This window comes from Ictidomys tridecemlineatus, chromosome 11, assembly GCF_052094955.1.
Source record: "Ictidomys tridecemlineatus isolate mIctTri1 chromosome 11, mIctTri1.hap1, whole genome shotgun sequence".
Lineage (NCBI taxonomy): Eukaryota > Metazoa > Chordata > Mammalia > Rodentia > Sciuridae > Ictidomys > Ictidomys tridecemlineatus.
The window spans coordinates 125,369,266-125,389,380 of NC_135487.1; the positions used below are offsets into that span (position 1 = coordinate 125,369,266).

General features: G+C 50.5%; 2 protein-coding genes across 3 annotated transcripts in view; one reads left to right on the top strand and one right to left on the bottom strand.

Moving 5' to 3' along the window:
- LOC144368757 (Fc receptor-like protein 3) overlaps positions 1-20,115 on the top strand; it is a 611,935-nt gene that overhangs the window by 535,131 nt on the left and 56,689 nt on the right.
- LOC144368444 (SLAM family member 9-like) lies at positions 3,480-19,665 on the bottom strand. 2 transcript variants are annotated; one of them, XM_078027320.1, is made up of 5 exons: positions 18,902-19,029; positions 11,784-12,167; positions 9,803-10,096; positions 8,441-8,573; positions 3,480-7,871 (listed from the first exon to the last, which is right to left on the bottom strand). In XM_078027320.1, the coding sequence occupies exons 1-5, from the start codon at positions 18,969-18,971 to the stop codon at positions 7,865-7,867; spliced, it is 888 nt and encodes a 295-aa protein (XP_077883446.1). In that variant the 5' UTR covers positions 18,972-19,029; the 3' UTR covers positions 3,480-7,864. The 2 variants fall into 2 exon arrangements, with proteins under 2 accessions (XP_077883446.1, XP_077883445.1); XM_078027319.1 differs by lacking the exon at positions 3,480-7,871 and adding an exon at positions 19,547-19,665 and having other exon boundaries at positions 7,914-8,573; positions 18,902-19,049.

Below are 20,115 nucleotides of genomic sequence, written 5' to 3' on the forward strand. Positions count from 1 at the left end.
CTCTGGCACTGTTTTATGGGTGAGGCAGCCCCTGGCCAGCTCTGGTGTATACAATATAAACTTGCTCCCATTTGGTTTAAATTGGAGTCAGTGGTTTTTCTTTGTGTCGTGATTCAAAATTTGTCAGCCCCAGTGAGATTCAGACCACCAAAATTCTGAAGGCATACCTTAGCTCTGGGACTCCAGGACAAGAGTGTGGTCCCAGGGGGTGCACATCTCAAGTCATTCCATGTCCCCAGGGTGTGGCTTTGGTTCATCAGGTTGCTGGAGTGAACAGTGGTGCTGAAACCATTATGAAGCATCCAGTGGAGGAGGCCTCAGTTGGCCACTGGTGCCCCATAACATCTGGTTTGGGTTTAAGAGAGATCTTTTCTGGGGACAGTGAGGTGCCTGGTGAGGCACATACCCACTCCTGTCTAGGACAGTAGTGAAATGTTGCACTGTCCTCTGGTATCTGTCTGGTGAGGAATTCCTACCAGAGACAGTGAGGTGTGTGACGAGGCACATATGCACTCCTATCTTAGACGGTAGCAAAGGTTGCACTGTCCTCTGGTCTGGTGGGAACAATGAGGTGTCTGAGGAGGCACATATGCACTCCTGTAGGGAGCATTAGCAAGAAATTGATGGCTCCTTGGGTTTTGGTGCCTGGTTCTTGTCCCCTGTGTCTGACTCTGTGTTCTGTTTTTTTGTTTTGTTTTGTTTTGTTTTTGTCTGCTTTTTCACTGTGTGTCTTCTCTGGTATAAACCTTAAATAATTGGACAACAAAACAAGTAATAAAACAAGTAAGCCTGACACTCCTTTGAACTGGGTTCTCAGAAACTTTGACAAACTTTACCCCACCATTCAGCAGGATTATGAGTATTCGATCAGCAAGAATCGCCTCCAAACTTTCTGTGAGGTAGAATTATAACCATGGTCCCTTCACCTTCTGGATGTCGCCCTCATTGCTCTAAGGGTTTTTTCAAAGGTATTTTTCTCTCTCCTCCCTTCTCCCCTCCCTAGCAGGATCAGGAAGACAGTGCTGTCTTTTCTTGCCCTAGCTGGCTGCCTTGGAGCACACCCACTGCAGGAGGGAGATGCCTGCTGGGGATCTGGAGAATGAATATCTCCCAAATTAACAAGTGAATCCTAACCTGCCATTGGGGTACCCTGGGAACCTCTAATGGAATGGAATCCTTGAAAAATTCCATTAAAACCCCCCTGTCCCTCCTGATCCAGAGTGTCACAGTCTTTGGGACAGGAGTCCCCTGTGTTTCCCCTGTGCTAGCAAAGTAATAAATCTTCTTTCCTTTTTCTCAAACCATGTCCTCATTATTAAATTGGAATTGATTGACTTTGGGAAAGGGGACCGAGCATTCAGTTACAAATTTTGGCACGCCAGGTGGGACCCCAGAGCAAACCCTGCTCTGCTTTCTTGGGCAGGCTTGGCACTCCAAGCAACTGTCACTTCTTGAGAGCTGACTACTGGAAAGTTAGGAGATGGGCAAGTGTGCCTGGGGCTGAGTCCAACCAGAGGAGCTAGTCCTGTAAGTAAAGGGAGGGACTGAGGGACTCCCAGCAGCTGCAGGAGCTCCTTTTGCTTTGGGAAACTCCCACCTTCCTTCACTACACTGTAAGGATTGCTCCATCTCTGTCCCTTTGAGAAAAAGGAAACACTACAGTAAAGTCGTGGCACTGAGACCCTTGATGCTACAATTCTGGTTCCCCTTTGTGGGAGCATTAGGTCCCCTCATAGGGATAATCTTAGTATAGTTTTGATTTGCATTTTCTTGATTGCCAAAGATGTTGAGCATTTTTTCATATATTGCAGGCCATTTGCATTTCTTCAATTGAGAAGTTTCTGTTTGGTTCTTTTGCCCATTAGATGATTGCAGTGTGTGTGTGTGTGTGTGTGTGTGTGTGTGTGTGTGGTGTGTGTCTGTGTCTGTGTGTGTGTGTGTGTGTGTGTGTATGTATGTGTGTATGTGTGTGAAGATTTTTTAGTTCTTTTTATATCCTGGGTACTTTTCCCCTATCAGAGGAGCAGCTGGCCAAGATTTTCTCCCATTCTGTAGGCTGTCTTAATTCTCTTGTTTTATTAGCTGTGCAGAAACTTTTTAGCTTGATGCCCCCCCCCCCATTTATTGACTCCTGGTTTTGTAGCTTGTGCCTTGGGGTGCTTTTAGGAAAGCTGGAGCCAGCATGGTTATGATGGAGTGTCCACTCCATGTTTCCTTCCAGCAGTCATGAAGTTTCTGGTGTCATTCCTGAGACTTTGAGCCATTTCAGTTTGAGTTTTGTGCAGGATGAGGACAGAAGTCTAGTATCATTTTCTACATAAAGCTATACAATTTCCCCAGCACCATTTGTTAAAAAGGCTGTCTTTTCTCCAAGATGTACTTTTAGCACCTTGTCAAATGTGAGACAGCCCTAGGCACATGGATTGGTCTCTGTGTCCTCTGTGGTGTTCCATTGGTCTTGGTGTCTGTTTTGATGCCAATACCATGCTCTTTGTGTTCCCACAGCTCTGTAGCATAATTTCAGATCCGGTATTGCCACAGGCCCCTGATCATCTCATTTCAGTCCTCACCTTAGGGCCCTTGTGCCCCTGGCTTCCACGATGATTGTCACCTGACAGTGCCCAGCCCTGCATCTCCACCCACTGCCCCTGCTGGGCCTCAGCCCCTGCACTCCACTCTACCAGAGTCTCCACTGGGGCCCACACCTACGTGCCAGGGCTGCACTGGTCACCTGGCTTCTCACTGACTGCTGTTCCCAGTCTCAGTCAATAGTCCCATCCATACCTGGCCTTGCCCTGGGCTCCTTCCTCTGCTGACCCCAGGGCAGTTGATCAAGCACCTGACCAATCAGATCCATCACTCAGCACCTCAGATGCAGGGATTTTATTTTATTGTCCAAAATCCTGGTGGAAAGGCAGAGTGAATTCAGCATCAGCTGTTCCTGGCACTTAGTGGTGAGGTCAAGGAAGCAGAGCTCCTAAGCCATGGCTTGTTCTCAGCTCTCCCCCATTTTGTGGAACTGACCCCCACCTCACCCTCTCAATGGCCCAGCCCAGGATGTGCCCTGGATGCTTTCATGCTGCCCACTGCCCCCCCTCTACTGCATGTGCTGGGTTCCTTCCTGTGTACCATGGCACTTGGGGAGGAAGGTGAACTCTTCTCCCACCTGAAGGCACAATCCATTATTAGCAGTGGGATCTGGCACTGCTGTGCTGTGTGTGGGCGAGGTTGCCGTGGACCAGCCGGTTAACCTCAGCCTTCACAAGTTTCCTCCAACCTTCCTGGTCCTACTTTCCCTGGTAACTGTCTGCTCTGGAGTCGACTTCCTCTGCTATGAGTCAGTCCTCCCTTTCTCCTGAGAATGACTGTGTGGCACAGCTTTTTCTCTCCTCTATTAACTACTAATATCGTCTTACAGTCAAACCAGATGGGGAGCTATTGTGAGGACCCCCCATTAGCCCCTCATCCAATTCCCCTCTGCTCCCCCAGCTGAGATGCCTCTTGGCCACCTGCTGCCCTCTCCTTGTTCCTCTGTCCCCTCAGAAGCCATGTTAAAAGGTTCTGATGTTGGGTCACTCCACTGTGGATACAAAGCCTCTGGTTTTCCTGTGGATTTTATGAGATCTCTCACCCAATTCTGTTTTCTTCTCAGCCTCAGTTTTCTTCTCTCCCATTCTTACTCTCTATGTGAGTATGATATGCCTGACAGAGATACTGACTTACAATTTTCTATTTTGCTGTGTCTTTCCCTGGCCTTGGCATTAGTGGAATCCTGTCCTTGTAAACTGAGTTGAGAAGTGTTCCCCCTCTTCAATCTTTGGGAAGAGTTGGAGGTAAATGATGCTACTTATTCCCTTATATTCATAGTCTTACCAGTGAAATCATCTGGTCCTGAGATTTTTTTTTTTTGATGGGAGACATTTTTTATTATTGATTCATCCTCTGTATTCATTATTGATCTATTCAGTTTTTCTATTTCTTTGTGATCCAGCTTCAGTAGTTTGTATATTACTAACATTTATCCATTTCTTCTAGGTTTTCAGATAATTGTTCAAAATTTTTATGATCCAGGCATGCCCACAGATCCCTCCAGTATGGCTGCAAACAAGTTACTTCCGGTCGCCCTGGTAAACAGAGTGAAGCCATGGAAGGCTGTCCTCCTCTGAGTTAGTGTGCAACTGCTTGTCATAAAGCCTAAGGTCTGAGACTTTTGAATTTAGCATGCACAGGGAGTGGCTGTCATTAGCCTGTCATGACTAAGTGTGTTTTGCAGCACTTAGAATTAATCTAGAATTGTTTGCTGTGAATGGATCATGTCTATTGCAGTGCCTAGCATTAAGAATTGTCATTTTCTTGATTAAGAACCTATAGAGTGAATTGTATTGAGTATTTTGAGTGAATAAAGCATTGAAAGTGGCAGAAGCTCGTGCACATTCTTTGCTTCTCTCCTCGAATGCACACGTCACAATTTTGCCCCCTTGTGTTACTTTGCCCATCCACTCCCTAGCTGAGATCCCCTGTGCCCTTCTCATTCTTCTTGTTTCTCCCCACACAAGCCCTTACTGACAGGCTCCACGTACATTGTCCACTCAGGGCCTGTGGTTTCCTAACTACTGATTTCTCTGAGATCCTCTCTCTAAAAATATTTTCCTCCTCTTTACTTTTCCATCCTCACTATCTCAGTGGATATGTCCTCACTATCTGAACTCGGCCTGGAGCTAGCCAAGGGGGACAAGCACTGCTATGGCTTGAGTAATGTCCCCTCCAAAACTCAGGCATTGCCAATGTGATGGTGTCGGGAGGTGGGGCCTTTAACAGGGGATTGGGCACGAGGGCTCCTCCCTGGGGAATGGGATTAAGGCGTCATACAGTGTCCTGTCTCTTGCTCTAGTGAGGAACTCAGTTTCCTTCCACGTAAGGACACAGCATCCCCCCAGGTGGGAGGGCTCTACCAACCAGGTCTGCTGGCACCTTGATCCTGACTCCTCAGGTCCCATGAATGTGGATGTTAAGTAAAGGCAGGTGTGCCGTTCCATGAGCGGCATTTGGGAAGTAGCTTTACTCTGTGAGACTGGGCACCTCAACAGTAACCATTCTTGGGTTGAGGAGCCCCAAATTTGTGGGTGATACAAAGTCCTGTGTGAAGGTCACTGATGGGCCCCTGTGCCCACAGCAATGAGACTTATTCCTGGGCAAAGTCCCACAAGGTTCAGGATGGGAGGAGACTGACCCATGGACACATGGCCGCATGTTCAACCTGGTCCTGCTGAATCCCTGCAGCAGAAGTGTCCCAGAAGCTACATCATCTTCACATCCACCCCTGTCTACTAAGCCCTGCACCTGTGAGAGGTCCTGGGTACCATGGTTACCTTTCCACTTTACAGATGAGAAAACTGCATTTTCAAAGCATGAAATTGGTAAACACAAGGTCTGGAAAGTTCTTAAGTGTTAGAGCCAGAACTAGGCCCAGGTCTCCCGTCTCCCTGTCCAATGCTTTTCCCAGATCCAAGCTCCCCTCAGGGAAGTGAATCTTGCACATTAACAAGGCACATGAAACACCTGGTTCAAGCCCTAGTTTGGCCAAGTGTCAGGAGCTTGGTGCTCAACAACTGATGTCACTTCTCTAAATTCAGTTTCCTCATCTGTAAAGTGGGGGCAATTGTTCTACCTCATTAGAAAATATTCCTAAAGTGTCTGTTCCCCTTCATGTTGCTCTTGAGCCCTCTCCTTGTCCCCCTTCCCAGGTCACCTTCCTGGCTTCTGCACCCCTCAGTAGGTGCTGCACAGCCACATCCGCTTGATCCTATTCGCAGGGCCCTGTTTTCCTCCAAGACCCTTCACCTCTCAGGGAAACTCTGACAAGCCATGCTGAGCCACATGAAGGTCAGCCAGCGCCAGGAAGCACCTCCCCTCCACACCGCCCCCAGCAAGAGGACTGAGGCCTGTGGCTGCAGCTCAGCACGCACACACTGCTGCCTCCACTGGTCTTCTAGCTGCCAGGAGACCTTCCCCAGCTATGAGCCACGGCCTGCCCCCAGGACAGGGAGCACTGTCCTGCACAGAAGTCTCACAGTCTGCTTTCCCACGGTCTTTTCATCTCAGTCTTGTCCACTGTCCTAACTCCATTTCCTTCTAAACCTGGAGCAGCCCCCAGGGGTGAAGATAATGCTCTGCTTTATGCATCTGCCCCATTCCCACCCAGGGCTCCTGCCCAACCTCAGTGTCAGTGACACTCACACCCCAGCCACATCAGAGACACCATTCTACTGGGCTCCCTTGCTTCTGGAGCAGGTCATTTGTAGAGAAGTGGAAGACCAGCCACGCAGACTTCCTGAGTGGTTCTCTTCTCTACAGTCTCAGCATCTCTCACTATGAGTGTGGGTGGTCAGACCTAACCCAATACCACCTCTCTCCACCCACGGGCCTCAGGCCACAGCTACTCTCCCCCAGGAAACACTGTGGCTCTGCAGACTTCAATCTACAGCCCCCAGAACGTGCCCACAGTCTACGGGGGTTCCTCCTGATTGGGCCCCTCCTAATGCATCACCTACGCTCAAGAACAAGACCAGCAGCTCAGCTCAACCACCTCCGCAACATTTAGCAGATACGCACTGAGCACCCAGTGCCTTCAATAGCTCACCAGGGGCTGTTCATGGGGGGAAAAACACTTATAGTACTCCATCCCATGCCCTATGGACCTCGGAAGTGCCCCCATCATCCTGCACCCTGCCCACCTGCTCCCCTACCTGAGGTGAGACCCTCCCTGCCAGCCCAACAGATGTCTGCTGACATCCAGGTGAAGCTCCCATGGCCCAGGCAGCTTCAGGATGAGGCCCAGACTCCCACACACAGATTTTGTTGCTCAGGGCATCAGGGGGTGAGGGTGAGGAGGAGGTCTGGAGAGGGCTGGCTCAGAACTTCCCACAGCTTCGCACATCAGAGCCCACAGCAGCCTCACTAAGGGGCGTGGGGGGGGGCACTGCACACCCACTCGCCCCAAGGGCCTTCACCCAAGGCAGGGGGTGTTGATGTAGATTTCCTAAGACAAACCCAGTGTTGGGGTCAGAGCCAGGAGAAGAGCAGGCTGAGGAGGGCCTGAGGAATGTGGATTCCTTTCTGCACTTGACATGGAGATGAGTTTGCAATAGGCAACAGCTAAGTTCAGGTGAGCTATGGCCCCGTGTCTCCTGTGTATTAGACACTTCCCCAACACCCCCTACCCCTCCCCCATGCACACAGACACACACTCAGATGCACACAGAAACACACACACAGACACACAGCCTGACACCCAAGGGAGTCCTACACCAGGTCTACAAAGGAGCCTGGTTTCCCATCATGCATGCTGCCTCCACCGACCCCCACTTCAGCCTGCAGAACCATCTTGACTCCCTCCTCTGGGCAAGGTCCATATCTCTTCACTGTCCCACCACCTGTGCTGGTGTTCCCACAGCACAGACCAGTGACACAGCCGAGGTGGTGAGGATTGCCACCTGCACAGTCAGGGGGTGTTGCTTTGGGAAGGCTTCTCAAACTGAGGGGCCAGGGGCCAGGTCAAGCACAGAGGAAGAGCCCTTTCTTGGCTGGCATGAGGGTCCTCAGTGTGGGGGCAGCTTGGGGAGGCGTCACAAGAAGGAACAGGGCCATGTGTGCTCAGGAAGACGTGGACTCTCCAGGGCCATCCTGAGCTGGACTGAACCTGGAGCAGGTGGGCGTCTGTGTGTGTCAGGCTCAGAGCACAGTCTCTCCCAAGTGCCGGCTTCTGCAGCTTCCTTCAATGAAACCGTCTTCATGGCCTGTCCTCGGTTAAGGACCTCACTGTAGACACCAAGGGCAAGGCCCCTTCTCTTCCAGATGTTGTTCATCAATTCCTGGGAAAGCAAGGCACAGTGTTCCTGGGACAGCAGAGGGAGAGAGGGGACTCGAAGTACTGGCCTACAATCAACACTCAGTACTGTGAACTGCCTATGGAATCCCCTAAACAACCCAGCACAGGTTTGTCAGTGATGGACTTTCTTTGTTAATCATGTTGGTGTTACATGAATAGGTCAAGATCAGTGGGGACAGAAAGAGTGCATGCCTGATTTGGGGAGCCCTAGGCTGGGCAGTGTGACCTAGGGGTGTCCAGGCTGGTCACCACTGCCAGCTGTCACTTTGTCCTTGTCCTGCCAAGACTCCTGCTGCACCAGCTGTGCCTAGTTGATGTCATTGTCCTCGACCTCATGGCCCTCCTGCAATCCTGGACCTGAGTCATCCCAGGTTGCAGCCAGATTCTCCAGGGAAACCTCTACCTGTACCCAGTGCCAGGAATCCAAGGCTGTCACCTGTACCCTCCTCATCTTCTCCACAAAGCCCACCTACTGTCAGGAAGATGTAGGAGGAGGGGAGCCCAGGGCCAAGAGGAGAGGGAGGTTTCTGGGCCCAGGAGGAGAAACACAACCTGCCTCTTCTCTTCTCCATCATCTTCTCATGGATCATCCAAAGGCAGATTCCAGCTGCAAGGATCAAAATCACAGCCACGTAACCCATTCGGACGCCTCCCATGAGGACAGCTGGGTGCTCTCCATGTGAGTCTGTTTCCCTCCCAAGGAGAGAGTGAAACACGTTAAGGCAGAGAGAAGACGAGGTTCACAGCAACAAGAGAGACAGAGAGAGGATGGAGAAAGGTTGGAAGGGGCCTGGTTCAGAAGCCGAAGAGGAAGGGCATGGCAGGTCCACTCAGTCAAGCAGTGGCCCAGGTCCTTCGTGGAGCAGGGGAGATGGGGATGAGCAAGGTGGGGTCTGTGCACAAGTCATCACCAGGAAGAGACAGAAGCTCTCAATCACCAGGTGAAGGATCTCACTGCAGTGGAGGTTGACCCATGTCCACGGTCTCCAGTGAGACCCCCAGGGACATGCGCAGTCACCTGTGTGTGTGGAGAGGGGCAGGAGTTTCACAGATACTCAGTGTGGAGGGAGCGTCCTGCAGGGGAGGGACAGCACAGGAGGCAGGGCTAGGTGGGGAGGCCCAGGAGGCAGCCGTGAGTCCAGGAGGTTTGGTGGGCCATGTTGAACTTCCTCTGAGACTCCAGGGTGGAGGGGGCACATGACCAGGGGTGGGGACTGCACTGACCAGTCAGGCTCCTCCAGCAGCCCCTGGGGAAAGACTGAGAGAGGACGGGTGCACACGGGTCCCAGGCATTCGGGGTCAGTGAAACACCTACTGGGCGCAAACTGCCCAGAACTGAGCCTGACACCTGGGCTAAGAGGAGAGAAGGATGTGTCCCCTGCCCTCATGGTGTCCCACTCAGGGTGGACTCAGACCCAGAAAGGGATCTTTCCACTCAGGGGGGATGGCCGTGGGCAGCTCCTTAAAGAGGCTGCGCCTTCAGAGCCGGCAGTGGCTTCACACGTTAGGGAAGTCAGCAAGCAGCTGTGTCCCTGTGTGGATGAGGCCACCATCAGGGACACAGGACCTTCTAAGCCCTACATCCTATGGGGACTAGGTGGAGGTCGACCCCAGAGATGACACAGACAAAGGCCACAATCTGATCTGTCTTTCCAAAGATGACTCTGGACACAGGGCATGGTGACTGGGTGGGACAGGTCCTGGAAGGCAGCCCCTGGCCCAGGGGGGAGGGCCTGGAGGTGAGGGATATTTAAAGACAGTCGTGAGCTGGATGCCACCCCACACTTCTGGATTGGAGAGACCAAGGGAAGGCAGTGCTCTTCATAAACACAGCAGCAAAAAAGCCAGGGACCCTGGGGCTCCAGAGCCACCTGAGCCCCTCCCTGTGCCCCTCCCTCCTGCAGGTGCACTCACCTGGGCTACAGAGGTCAAGGAGCTGTAAGGTGGCATTTTTCTGGTCCACTGGGTTGCTGAGGACACAGGTGAGGCTGACATTGGGCTGCCTCAGAGGCAGGCTCAGGGCCAGGGGCCAGGGGTTGGGGGGTCCTGGGGCCCCTCTCTGCTCCAGCTCACTGCGGGGGCCCTGGACCTCCCAGGTTACACTCAGGACCTCTACAGCCTCTCGGGCCCCACACTCCAGAGTGACATTGCACCAGCTGGGCGTGATGGATGCTGACGTGGTCCGGATCTGGGCAAGGGGCACAGGATCTGAGGAAGGAGGGGACAAAGGAGAGAGCCTCACACATGCCACACATTGTCCTCCAGTGTCTCACTGACCAGAGGCAGGAGCCCTAGGAGGAAGCTGGGACCATGTTACAAATAAAGCACAATTTCCCCAGAGGTACATGTTGACAAGTGACAGCAGCCACTTTATTAAGCTCATGTGATCTCACTAGATGAAGCAAGTCTAAACATTTTTTCCCAAGAGAACATGATGGCTGAATCCCAGGTTTTAGGGACCATTATTTCTAGAAGATAGGGGTCTTCTGGAAGGGAAGGAAGTGTGGGACAGAAGAGCTTGTCTGGGTCCAGGGTCCTGTGTCCTGGGCCTTGAGCTGAGACAGTGCCTGGGACTGCACAGCCCCACTGGGCCAGGACACCAGGCCAGCTCTGGGAGGACCCAGAAAGCTCAGGTCAAAACAGGAGACACTGTGGGAGATACCGTGGCTGCAACAAAGAGCACAGCTCTGCAGGCAGTTAGAACGTGACCCTGAATGTGTGCTCCCGACTGGGGGAGAAGGGGCAGATCCACAGGCCAGTCTGGAAATCACACAGGACCTGCACCTGCAGTCCACCCCCTGCAGAGCGACTGCCCTAGGCAGAGAGGGACTGTGGGGACCCTAGAGTTGGCAAAACGGATCTCCTGGGACATGCAGCACCATCACTTCTCCTACCCTATCAAGGCTTGCAGAGCAGGAATTGTGGGGTCTGTGCAAGTGAGGTGGCCTCTCACTGGCCACTCCCTGCAAGGATTGGGGACGGTCAACTAGGTACATGTGGATTCTAAACATGGTTCAACAACCATGTCTCACTGATGTCCACATCTTTATCCTCAGAACCTGGTAATATGCTAAGTTATGAAAAAAAAAATAGCTGAGCTTTAAATAGGATTATCTGGATAGTCCCAGAGTCTTCACAGGGATCCTTAAAAGTGGAAGAAAGAGTTGGGCATGTGGTACACACCCCCCAATCCCAGCAGCTCAGGAAGCTGAGACAGGAGGATCTGAAGATCAAAGCCAGCCTCAGCAACTGAATGTACTGCTAAGCAACTTAGCAGGACTCTGTCTCAAAAATATAGAAAATTATTAAAAGGCTGGGAGTATTGCTCAGTGGTTAAGCACCCCAGGGTTCAATTCCTGGTAAGAAAAAATAAAAAGTTGGGGTTGAGAAGGAAGGAAAAGAGCAGGTATGAGGGATGCAAGAGAGACTCCCCCTCCCTTTCTAGTTGAGGCAGAGGAGGGGACCACAAGTTCATGGAGGCTGGCAACTCTGGAGAGTAGGAAAGGCAGGAAAGGATCCCCTCTAGATCCTGCAGAACAAAATGCAGCCTGCCCACATTTGGATTTTAGCCCAGTGACAACCATGTCTGACCTCGACTTGCAGCATATTGTGGATACACATTTGTGTTGTTTTAAACCATGATTATGCATTGTTAAAACAGCAAAGGAAAACTAACACACAAGAGCAGTAAATTTAGTCTTACAAAGAGGAGGAAATGTTACTGCAAAAATGGCCCAATTCCCATTTTGTCTCCCAAAACACAGATGTGATTTTTCTCCCTGGTATAATATCTGACATGTTGGTGCCTGAGGAGAATCCTGCAGCATGTGGTCTCAGAGCCTCCTAGACTCAAGGAAGGAGGGCGGCCCTGGGACTAGGTGAGGCTGTCACTTACCATAAACAGTGAGGTGGAAAACTGCTTTAATTTCTCTCCCCGTCTGACACATGATCTGGGCCAAGTACTGCCCACTGTCCTGTGAGGTCAAATTGTTAATCCTCAGGAATGACATACTGGGCACCTGGACCCTCTGCTTGTACTTGTCCTGGAGACTGAACCACAGTGGATCTTCCTTCCCATTCTGGAGTCTCAGCATGAATGTGGAGTTTGAATCAGAGGCGAAGCCCCAGGAGATCTCCTCTATCTTGGGATCCTCTGGCTCCTGGATCACTTGCAACAAGACCGAACCTCCCCGGATCGCCTTCAGATAAGTGTGGGTTCTAAAACCTTTCATCCCAGAACCATGAGCTCCAGAACTCTTGGCTAAAGTGCTGCAGGCACCTAGGGCATTGGGAAAGAGAACATGGATATTTCCTCAAGGAGAACAAGTGAAACAGACATTTTCTTCTTAACCAATCCATCTGGTACCTTACTTGATCTAGAGAGGCAGCCTTGTCCAGTGAATTGGACCCATTTCTCAGATCAAGTCCGGTTCTGCTGAAGTTTAACCTTGGGCTGGTGACTTAGCTGGACTAGACTGCAGTTTCAGTACCTGACTTGAAGTCAGGGTGTGAACTACAGGAGGCCAGGGATTGACAGCTCCCAGCACATCGTCTGGCATGTGCTAGATGTGTGCCATGCTTACAAATGGGAGGGGTACCTCATGTATCTTCAATTCTCATTTTCCTGATGATTAGAGATGCTGAGGATTTTTATAGCTCTGTTGGCTATTCATTTCTCTCTTTGATCAATATGTGTTCATATCTTTTGTCCATTTTTAAAACAAGTTACGTTTTTCCCTTCTATTGAGTTACTTAGTTTTTTATACATTAGGGCTATTGGCCCCATATGAAACATGTAGTTTGCAAATATTATTTCCCAAGACATGGGCTGTCTATTCACTCTGTTGTTTCCTTTGCTGTGCAGAAGGTTTTGAATTTGATGTAATTCTGTCCTTTTTTGCTTTTTGTGCCTGTGCTTTGGGATCCTAGTCAAGAAATTACCACCCAAGCTCATGGAACTTCTATGTTTTCTTCTGGAGGCTTTATAGTTCCAAATCTTATGATTTAGTCTTTCATCCATTTTTGCATTGATTTTTTTCATATGAGGTGAGTTAGAATCAAATTTCCTTCCTCTGTATGTAGTTCTCCCATCTTCCCATAAGCATTTACTGAAGACACTGTCCTTTCCCTGTTGTGTATTCTTAGCCCATTTGTCAAACCTCACATCAACTGACTGTAAACACTGGGTTTCTTTATGGAATTTCTTCTCTTTCCATTGGTCAACTGTCTGTTTTGTGCCAGTTCCCTGCTGTTTTAATCACAATAACATTGTATTTTCAAATCAGGGAGTGAGACACATCCAGTTTTGTTCTTTTTCATTTGTTATTTGGGGTCCTTTATGATTTCAAACAAATTTTAGATTTAGATTTTTTTTTGTATTTCTGTGAAAAATCATTGGAATCGTGATATATTTTATTAAATCTATTACAGTTTATTTTGCCCAGGAGCCAAAATGTCATTTCATGAATGCAAAGGTATCAAAATTTTTTTTATTACTTATTGGTTTCATATCTTGCTAAAAAGGATAGCCCTCCCTTTAAAAGTATGTTTCTCATTTTTTTTCCCTAGTTTTCTTCAAGTTCTTTTTGTGGTTTCAACATTTGTGTTTAGGTTTTGATCAACCCAAAATTTAGTTTGGTGTCAGGAAGGTCCCACAGCTGGATGGTATGAAAGGGTGATTACAAGGTTGGACTTTAATTCAGTGAAGTCAGAGTTAGTCTAGGTCCCCCGTCTTCTGGCTGTGTGAACTTGAACAGTTACTGAACCTCTCTGGCTTCAGCTTTCTCGTCTATGAAATGGGAGTGGTGGTGCTTACTTCATTGAATTCTTCTTTGGATTTAAGCAGAAAGAGCTCTGGGCATAATATTCAATAACTGTGCTGTTCCCATTCGCTGCTACCAGGTTTCTGTTATTGCGACTAAAAGCCTCAGGGGTTACTCCAGTTGAACTGGGCTAACTGGGCTGCACAATATAACCACAGAAGAGACACAAATACCTTTTTCATTGGGGTCGCTGTGATCCTCTGACCTTAAGGGTCCACAGGAAGAGAGAGAGCAAGAGCACGCGCTGACCCCTTTTAGTGAGGAGAAGCTATTCAAATGAGGCAAGGGGTCAGGTTTCAGGGGGCTGAGTATCTTCATGATGTCCACTTCAGCAGGTTGACTGACACCTGGGTAGGCCACACCCAAGGGCATAGTAAGAGGAGGGGACACACACAAGGCACTTCCATGGAAGATTCTATCCTGAACAGAGCAAGGGGTTATATTAAAAAGGAACAGGTGAGCATAGCTTCACCATGGGGCTGTAGCAGGACACAACGATGCACTAGACACCGACCCTTGCACGCATGAAGGGTGGGGAAAGCTCTGCCACATTTCTGCGACTGAGCGCCTCAGCACCCAGCCGGGGAGTGTGACTCAGTCATGTGTGAGGTTGGTCTCCCACATGCTGCTGCTGTTGTTATCATGATGGGCATTACTGGCCCAGCACCCCGGGTCAGAACCACACATTCCCAGTTCCAGGCTGGTGTCCCTTCCTCCCATCCAGCTGCCCTGCTCGGGGGTCTCCTCCTGAGTACAGGGATGGGGTGCAGGAGTCACACATCCTGTGGCTTCAATCTCCCTGGTGCATGTAGGTGTCAAGGTCCAGCCAGGGTTTTCCTGTTTATAAAAGTCAAGAATAAAAGGAAATTCACTATGACACAGGCACCATTACCAAGCCCCCAGGACCCCTGTGCAGCCAGCAGTGGGGGTGGGAAGGTGGAGGGGAGGACTCATTATTCATACCTTGAACTAAGATTTAAAATTTTATATTCTTAACTCTGGTTGCTCATCTCCCTACATCTCGAGCTCTTCTTCAATAGAACAGTATTACATGTGGGGCTGGGATTGTGGCTCAGCAGTAGAGCACTTGCCTAGCGCAGGTGAGACCTGGGTTCAATCCTCAGCACCACATAACAAATAAAGGCATTGTGTTGTGTCCATCTACACCTAAAAAATAAATATTAAAAAAGTATTACATGTGACACTGAAAACAAGAATCCAAGTTGTGGAGTTTTCCAGTAAAAGCAAAGTGTGCCTGTTCCCACTGGAAATGACGTGTGCCCAGAGACACTCCAGCCCTGTGAGCCCGGGCATCTATTCATAAATGCCTCTCAACCTTCCTAATGGTCTGGAGAGGTGACATTCATTCTCCTTCTGAAGGGGTTGTGACATCCTATGGTCCCCTCATTAATTAATGAGCAAAATACAAGTATCCTTTAGCACTGTGGTCATCCAGCCTAATCAGAGTTAAACACTTGTATAAATGTGTAATTTTTGGTTGACATTGGGACATAAAAATGCAACCTCCCTGTTTCTAAACACTGTTATGCAAGTTGTTTTTCAGGGCCTTGAGACCTAGAGAGCCGAGAAGAATGAAAAGTCTCCAAGGACGAAAAGCTGAGGAACCAGAAGAGGGTCTTGTGGCCCTGGGTTAGAAGCCAGGGTGCAGCCATAGCTGCAGGAGGGAGCATGGGGTCAGAGAGACCAGTGCACTTACAAAGTACGCAGAGGTTCCACCAGGCCAAGGGCACCTGGTGTGGACCATGCCACCAAGACCCCCGACTCCAGCCAGCTGGCCTTCTGTTTCTCATCCCTGCCTTAAGTCCCTTCCTGCTCCCTGGGGAGACAGAAGTGAGTGTGCCTCCTCTCTCCTTGTCAGGGGAGTGACTGTGAAGTTCTTTCTTCTTGCAAAACCTGGTGCAGTGTTGGTTTCTCTGGGCATGGACAGCAGGCGCTTGCTGGGTGTCAGTACAGTGGTGGTCAGTACATTTAAGTGCTCTATTTAATGCAGTGCCCAGAGAAACAGCTCACTATCCCATGGGGAAACAGCGCAGTTGGGTGCTCTGACAGCCTGTATTTCAGACCATCCTCAGGGATTTGATGAGGTCATTGTGGTCACCACAGTGTCTGTGTCCCCCTGCCAGCATTGTAAGAGGGTCCTTCAGGGAAGCTAGTGTTTTGTGCTGAACAGGAACCTCAAGGTCTGGCAGAGGCTTTCATCAGCTGGTATAAAGGGCACAGCTGCAACATGGTCTCCTGGGCAAGGTCTGCAGACCACATCTGCACAGGGTGTGAGGAGGGAGAGTCCTTGGGCAGGAGATCTGAGGACACCAGCCCTGAGGTCCCCCTCAGGAGCAGAGGCAGAGAAGACCAGGTCAGGGGAGGAGCTGAGGAGCAGGATTCCTTCCCTCCCTTGGGGACCAGAAATGACCACAGGGACAGCTCAGGGTGTCCTCTCTTAAGGAGCCCTAAACAGGCTCCCCAGCTGTGACTCCCTGTCAGGTGACAGAATAGGACAGGTCAGGACCAGAGAGACAGAGCAGAGGCCTTGCAGTGGCCACAGAAAGCCCTGTGTGAGTGGAAGCCCTGGGTCACCCTGGAGGGGCTTCAGAGGTGAGCTGTTGAAGCCCCTCCTCTTACAGAGCAGGGGGTCCCCAGGGGAGTGGACTCATCCTGGCAACACAGGGCACAGCCAGTCCTGGAGCCCAGGATGCTGCCCGTCAGCTCTCCCTATCTCCCTGCCCACTAGGAGCTCTGCCTGTCCCTGAGCTGTTGTCTGGTCCCTCCAGGGCCTGAGCAGCTGCTGGAGTCTCATCCTCCAACTGCCCCCCTGCAGGGACAGTGTCCCCTTGGAGTGGCCGAGCACAGCTGAGACTTCTGGTTCGCCCAGGGTTGGACAGCCAGTCTGGCCAGACTCCCACTTCCTAGAAGAGGGAACCACAATACAGAGGAGGGTCAGCCTCAGCCTGTGGGAGGATCTGCCCCTGAGCCCCAATGGTGGGTGACATCAGCAAGACAGAGAAGGGAGGCAGAGAGGGGAGGCAGCAGGAGCTCTCTGACCTACAGAAGATGCTCATCCTAAACAAGGAAAAGAGGAGCCATGGAGCACATGGGCTTTACCAGGTAGAGGGTGAACTTCATACTACAAAATTAAAAATGCAACCGTGGGCATAGAACATGTTTCCTCTGTGTGTAATATCCCTATCTCCACGTTCCCATGCCAGGAGCATTTCCTTGTCAACTCATGCACAAAACTGCCAAACTGCCAACCTTGCTGCCCTTTACACTGTTCCCATTTCTCCCTTGGGCCAATAGTGACCTGGAAGCTTCTCCAGCTCTCTGCCAGCAGATGGGGGCAGCATTCATTAAATGCTGTTGCTATCAGTTTGGGGGAGCCACCACATGTCCAGGATCATCCCCGCTGCAGTGTGGAAATTCCAGGAAGCAAGCTGTGCTCAGTGTCCACTTCTCTTCCACACTTGCCCTTCCAAACCATGTGCAGGAAAGGGCTTGCTATTTGAACCATGATATGGGCAAGTTCACCACCACCCTCACCATCACTCCTTCACCTCCATCTCTCTCCCCCAAGCAAGGCTGAGTGAACAGGGCACAATCCAGAAACCAAAGGAAAATGCAACTGTGGATCTTCAGTCTTCCAGAAAGGATGCAGAGCAATTTAGGGGTGAGGCTCCTTCCATGAAGAGACTCTGACCAACTCCTTGCAAGCTGCTTTGCTTCATTCAGCTGCACAGAGGTCAGGCCTGTGGGGAGACCAATTCAACCTTCCCCGTTTCTGTTGACCTCGAGAGAACCACCCTCTTTGGGCTCAGGCTGCAAATCCAATAATTGGGAAAGTCAAGTCCTCCCTTTCCTTCTCCCTTCTTCCTCGCCCTCCCCTCCTGTTCTTCTCCTTCCTTTTGAAGTCTTCCACCCCCACTGCCTCTGAAGAGAGCTGCACATTTAACAATCCCCAGTTAAACAACGCTGTAGAAATGGGAAGAGTGTGCATTTTGCTGTTCCAAAATTGAGCTATTTAAAAGGGACCAGTCCTCTACCACTGGCAGCTTGTTGTTCAGTTAATAAGTCCCCTTTCACAAGTGCTCCCTCAACCACCAAGCTCCATGGAATTCCCTGCAAGTTCACTTAGTGGCTGGGATTGATAAAAAATCAGATTAAAAGTCTTCACCAAAAGTCACTTCACTAGATATTCTTGTTTTCTCATTAGTTTTTATTTTCTTTCTTCATAGGAGCAAACACACAGTCCATGATGTCATAAGTGTAACATGGTTTTGGCTCACATGACTCAGTCATTAGGTCAGTATTTTCTTCACTTCCTTTTACTTCCCACCCTCTTTCTCCCCTGCATATATTCTGCACAATTTCCCCTTCTGTAGCCTGTGGTAGCTACCACTGTTTTTCCCCACATGCTCAACGTCCCCATAAACATGTGGGTGTGTAGAGGCTGCTTGTCTTTTATATAATAAGGACATCACGGTGCTCGGTTCTCTCGGTCTTGCTGAGGATAATCTAGGCATCTCCCTCATGGAAACTGGACATTCTTCCCAGAACACTGGGGCACTGTTTCCTGAGCCTCCATGACATCCCATGCACGGGAGCCCCAGATACTGCTCAGTTTGCTCAGTCTTTCCCCAATTGATGGTGCCTCCTGTTTTTCCAGGACTTTGCCAGGAACAGTGATGAGATAAGCAAGGTTCCAGCTGAGGTCCCCTGTGGCTGGGAGCATTTGAGGGTGGGGAGAAGGAGAGTAGACCAGAGGAGCTTCCTCCAGCTTAGACACCAGGGTTCCGGTTGGGGTCCCACAGAAGAGCTGCAGAGGCCCTGAGGACCCTGGGGGCCCAGGAACAGGCTCTTGGTCTGTCTCCATCCCCTCCCCAGGCAGCTCCAGCCCCTCCCTGCTGCTGCAGCCCAGGTGGCCTCAGCTCCCTGGCTATGGTCCCTCATGCAGCCAGGGCTGCCCAAGCCCAGGGTCCCAGTTCGTCACCACAAGGAGGCCATTTTGCTCTTTCCGTTCATCCTGGGCTCTACCCACACTGCACTGGTGAATTATAACAGTGCGGCTTTCTCTTTTTGTTTCCCAAAGGCATCAGAGCCTCACAGCCCCCAGGACTGAAGGGTCCCAGCTGTCCCAGCACCCCAACTGCCCTCCCTTCCAGGAAACCCAGCTACTCACAGAGAAAGATAATGCCTCCCAGGAGCCTGGTGGTCCAGCAGAGGTGGGGGTCCTGTGAGCTGTGTCCCATCCTGGCTACCTGCCGGCCTCTTCAGCTACAGACAAAACATCCGAAAGGGGAACCAGCAAGAGGAGGAGCTTGCCTGCTCTAGGGCAGAGCCACAGGCCAGTGATAGGAAGCCCACCAGAGTTCACAGAGGCAACCTCACTCGCTCTAAGAAATTGCAGAATAACTGTACGAACGACCAGAGCCTGGATGGACATCTGGTCTGTGACATCTGTTGGCAAGCCCCCTCCTGCAGGCAGAGCCAGCTTGTATCAGGTAACTACACCTGCCCACACCCACTGGGTGAACCGCTTTGTCCAGGCAGCCCTGATCCCAACACCAGCCTGTGGCCAGCACAGAAGTCTCCCTCTTACAAGCCTAAGCTAAGCCCTCCTGAGTTCCATGGCTTCCCTCTATTCTGTAGAACCTTCACATATTCTTCCCCACCCCAAAGGCACAGCTACATGCTACTATCAGAGAATTCACAGGGTACAGAGAGGCAGGGCTTTGGGTGTGGTGGGCTAGGGCTCTACCATGCAGCCCCTGGGGTTCGTGTTTATACAAAGAAAAAGGGCAAGGGGGAGGTAACAGCAAAACACCTGCTCCAGTCACAGTGGACAAGACAAACACTGGCTGTTGATGTCTTCGCTCACTTCATGCTGTATGTGCCAGGGTAGAATTGTGATCAGCAGGGACAAGTCTCTTCCAGGTTGTTCCTTCTCTGATGGAGTCCATGGTCTCATGCCTTCTGCTTGTGCTGGCTTAAAGAGATACACAGTCCATTCTTTTGCAAGTTTAATTACCTCTACAGCCTGCAACAGCAAATCAAGGAGCAGGTCTGAGCTCACAACCTCCAGGTTTAGGAATGATCCTGGAGTCACAGCCAGTCCCCAAGCCCCATGGCCTCAAGTGTGTCATCTGGAAAATAGTCTATGCCTTGACCCTACTTCTCAGCATTGGCCCAGATAGAAAATGTGGAAAGGTAACTTTCAAAGGCAGTCCTTAAGTCCCACAGTCAAAACCTTCTCATATGGAGACAGGCTCTGGGCAGTTCATCCACTGGTCACATTCAGGGTAATAGGGATCAGTGATACTGTCACTCCCATGTCCCTAAAGCTCTGTTGCAAGGACTTCTTTGGGACTGTTTGATTGTGAAAAGGTCTGAGTG

Coding starts and splice junctions, on each gene's coding strand:
- LOC144368444 (XM_078027319.1), bottom strand. CDS start 18,971: ATGGGACACAGCTCACAGGACCCCCACCTCTGCTGGACCACCAGGCTC. Junction 12,168..18,901: donor GGGAGGCATTATCTTTCTCT/GTGAGTAGCTGG, acceptor CCAATGCCCTAG/GTGCCTGCAGCACTTTAGCC. Junction 8,574..9,802: donor CCTTGACCTCTGTAGCCCAG/GTGAGTGCACCT, acceptor GGAGGGAAACAG/ACTCACATGGAGAGCACCCA.